The sequence below is a fragment of the Alnus glutinosa genome, chromosome 1, assembly GCF_958979055.1.
Source record: "Alnus glutinosa chromosome 1, dhAlnGlut1.1, whole genome shotgun sequence".
Lineage (NCBI taxonomy): Eukaryota > Viridiplantae > Streptophyta > Magnoliopsida > Fagales > Betulaceae > Alnus > Alnus glutinosa.
In genome coordinates, this window is record NC_084886.1 from 19,662,104 (window position 1) to 19,665,086 (window position 2,983).

The 2,983-nt window shown below is 35.8% G+C and overlaps 1 protein-coding gene across 1 annotated transcript; it reads right to left on the bottom strand.

Moving 5' to 3' along the window:
* Positions 1 to 1,044: 1,044 nt before the first annotated feature.
* Positions 1,045 to 2,396, bottom strand: LOC133862894 (protein CURLY FLAG LEAF 1-like). The gene is made up of 2 exons (XM_062298808.1): positions 1,961 to 2,396; positions 1,045 to 1,521 (listed from the first exon to the last, which is right to left on the bottom strand). The coding sequence occupies exons 1-2, from the start codon at positions 2,174 to 2,176 to the stop codon at positions 1,162 to 1,164; spliced, it is 576 nt and encodes a 191-aa protein (XP_062154792.1). The 5' UTR covers positions 2,177 to 2,396; the 3' UTR covers positions 1,045 to 1,161.
* Positions 2,397 to 2,983: the final 587 nt, after the last annotated feature.

Genomic DNA, 2,983 nt, shown 5'->3' on the forward strand with positions numbered 1-2,983 from the left:
AAAAATAATAATGTCATATACGTATTCATAAAAAAATGAATTGATTTTTAAAATTACTATTTAATTATAATTATTATTTGATGAATTACACCTTTATTGATAATTTTAAAAACTACTTTATTTTTAATGCACATTTATTAAATACTTATATAACACTCAGAATTACACGGTAGTTGAGAACGGTGGGTGAGGACGTCCAGGACTCATCGACGAGACGCAACCATTTAGACCCAGAACGTGTCAACATAGCATTTGTTCAAATAGCAGTAAGCATGGATCCCGAACCCACTCTGATCCCGATGCGGTTGTTTTTACCAATAGCTTAGCTGCCACTTCAGGTACTCTGAGCTCCTTCAGGGAGATCACACAAAAGGTGCGTAAATGCCAATGGCTCCACCCATTTTGCTTTGGAAACTGAGCAAGCTATACTACTGTCAGTCTTCTCAATAATGCTTTTGCCTTGGGAAGTTGAAATCCTGACCGAATTAAGATCCCTCAAATTCTTTGTCCGAATTTAATAGAATTTGAGCAGGTAGTTGTGAGTGAGCATTTATGAGATCTACCTGACCAAATAAAAGTTGGACTACCTAACTGCTTATCCGGTCAGGTGGATTCCATAAATACTTACTCACAACTATCTGCTCGAATTCTATCAAATTTGGGCAAAAAATTTGAGGAGATCCTGATCCCAACCTTGTAGGGGAATATGAATTTATTTTTATATTGATTGAATCGAGAGAATTAAGTAGAGGATGGTAAGAAATCTTATAAGATCATTGAATTAGTGGCCGGATACTTCAAATTTCAAATTTTATTTGATAAGGTAAATTTTTTAAATGATTTGTCATAATTATTTATTTAAATTTTTTTAAATTCAAACAAATAATTATAAATAATTTATTTTTTACCGCTGAAAAAAAAAGAGTAAAAAAGAATTTGGAAATATTTTTTTGAATTTTTTCATCAGCTTCACATTTAATTTTAATTTTAACAATTCCAGGAAAAAGCAAATAGTAAAAAGTAAAACATAAGAAAGGCTCCCATACATTTACATTTACTGCTTTGAATACAACGTTAAAAGACAGCTTATACCAGCGAGCAGGTTGATTTGATCGAGTTTTGATCCGCTGGCACGATTTTCTAATTTTGCAAAGCTTGAAGTCAGTTTAATAGACTTAAAGTATTCAAGGACTTGACGACGGGGAGTTTGGGTGCTGCGGGGCTCTGTTGGGACGGGATCGAGTGGACGTACTTGCAGTTGGGGCAAGATGGAGAGGATTTGGAGAGTATGACGAGGAGATGGCAATTCATACAAGCCAAAGCCATCATGTTACTGTTTGAGATATACTTCTTCTTGGTGTCTTCAAGTAGTGTTTCAGAGCTGATATTGCTGCAATATTGCTCATGACTTGACGGCCACTGTGTTGATGACATGTTCAGTTCAAGGTCTAGCTTTTGATCCTTGGGCCGGTTCCAGCTCTTCCTCGACGTCTTTCTGTTCAGATAATACATTCTACCTGACTGCAAAACCCAAAAATACGAATTAACTGATTAATAAAATATGCCCTTGATTTCCGAACAGGTATACTTAATTTGTCACTGCATAAATATACCATTATATATAATATATTTACAACAACAATAGAAATATTATGATAATATATATATTTTTTTTGTTTTTTTAGACGGAGTATCCGGGGCGAAATCCACGGGATACCATGCAGAGTGTTCATTCACATGGGTCGAGTAAAGTTCGGACTTTTGCTTATGGGTGTGATCCCAACAAATTATTTACATTCAAAAGGGATCGAATCTTAGACATGATGTTTCAAAAGGTACCAAAGCCAAATTATTTATCACTCGAGTCAAATCCCTCGAGATTAACAATGACAGTATTATGAAAGGAATAATATTGAGAGCGGAGAAGAGGAGAGAGAGAGAGAGAGAGGGAGAGAGTTACTTCAAGATCAAGGCATTGCTCCCAGTCCAATGGAAGGGGGTCTTTTAGCTGAAGATCAACACTTGTGTGAACTGCTTGTTGTTCAGTCTTCAGCAGTTGATCATCGAAAAACTTCCTCTTCCGTGTAAGATTGCTGTCAGATTCTGAAGAAGAACTGTTGGGGCTCTTATCGACAACAAACAGTCCTGGAGCCAAAGAGAGCTCCGGAAGCTCCATTATATATCCTCGAAATTCTCTTCTTTAAAGATCAATACTTGGTTGAAGAAGCTCCTCCTATATGCCACAAAGTAACATGCTCAACTATTTTGCAGCAGTAGAAGAAGAAGAGAGCAAAAAAATTGAGGAAACTTGGGAAGTAAACAAGAACTAGGCCAAATTCCCCCACCTTCGGATTGCAAGAGTCATGCAAAGAGGGCGTGTCTACTAAAGAGGGTTCTTAAATTGCCTTCATCAAACCTATTAAAAGGAGGGCAGGCCAAGCATTTAAGGTGGCAAGTAGGTATCACTTTAATGACTCAAAACTCAAAATCCTCCTTCACAGCTATTAAACCAATCTACCTCATAATCCAACTCCCTGCCAACTTAAATCCTCGAACATTCATTCATTGTTTTTCTTTTTCTTTTTCTTTTCTTTCTTTCTAATTAACAGTTTTGACACAGTTTCTTGTTCACGAGTAACATATACAAGTACTAACAATATTCTTAGTAATTACAAGCTTATTTACTGGTTTCAGGGATTAAATCTGTCAGGAGTAGTACTAGTCTTGGTTTGTCACCAGTTTGAGCATGGTAATTGAAAGTATTTGTATATGCATTGCACATAGTTCCTCAAAGAGACTAATTAATCTGGTCCGATAGAACATAAATTAAATAATTAAAATCATTCTTTCCTTGCTATCGGTTAAAGCTTTTAGGATGTATAAATGGTGATTTAACATGAAATCAAAATCACAAGTTATGAGTTTGAACTTTGACTCCATGTACAGTTCCCCTCTCATTTTAATTAAATATTTCACTTGTTGC

Bases quoted from the DNA above. Each gene is read 5' to 3' on its own strand.
- LOC133862894 (XM_062298808.1), bottom strand. From the start codon at position 2,176: ATGGAGCTTCCGGAGCTCTCTTTGGCTCCAGGACTGTTTGTTGTCGAT. The intron at 1,522-1,960 runs GTAACTCTCTCC...TGGGTTTTGCAG, and splicing joins AGCAATGCCTTGATCTTGAA to TCAGGTAGAATGTATTATCT.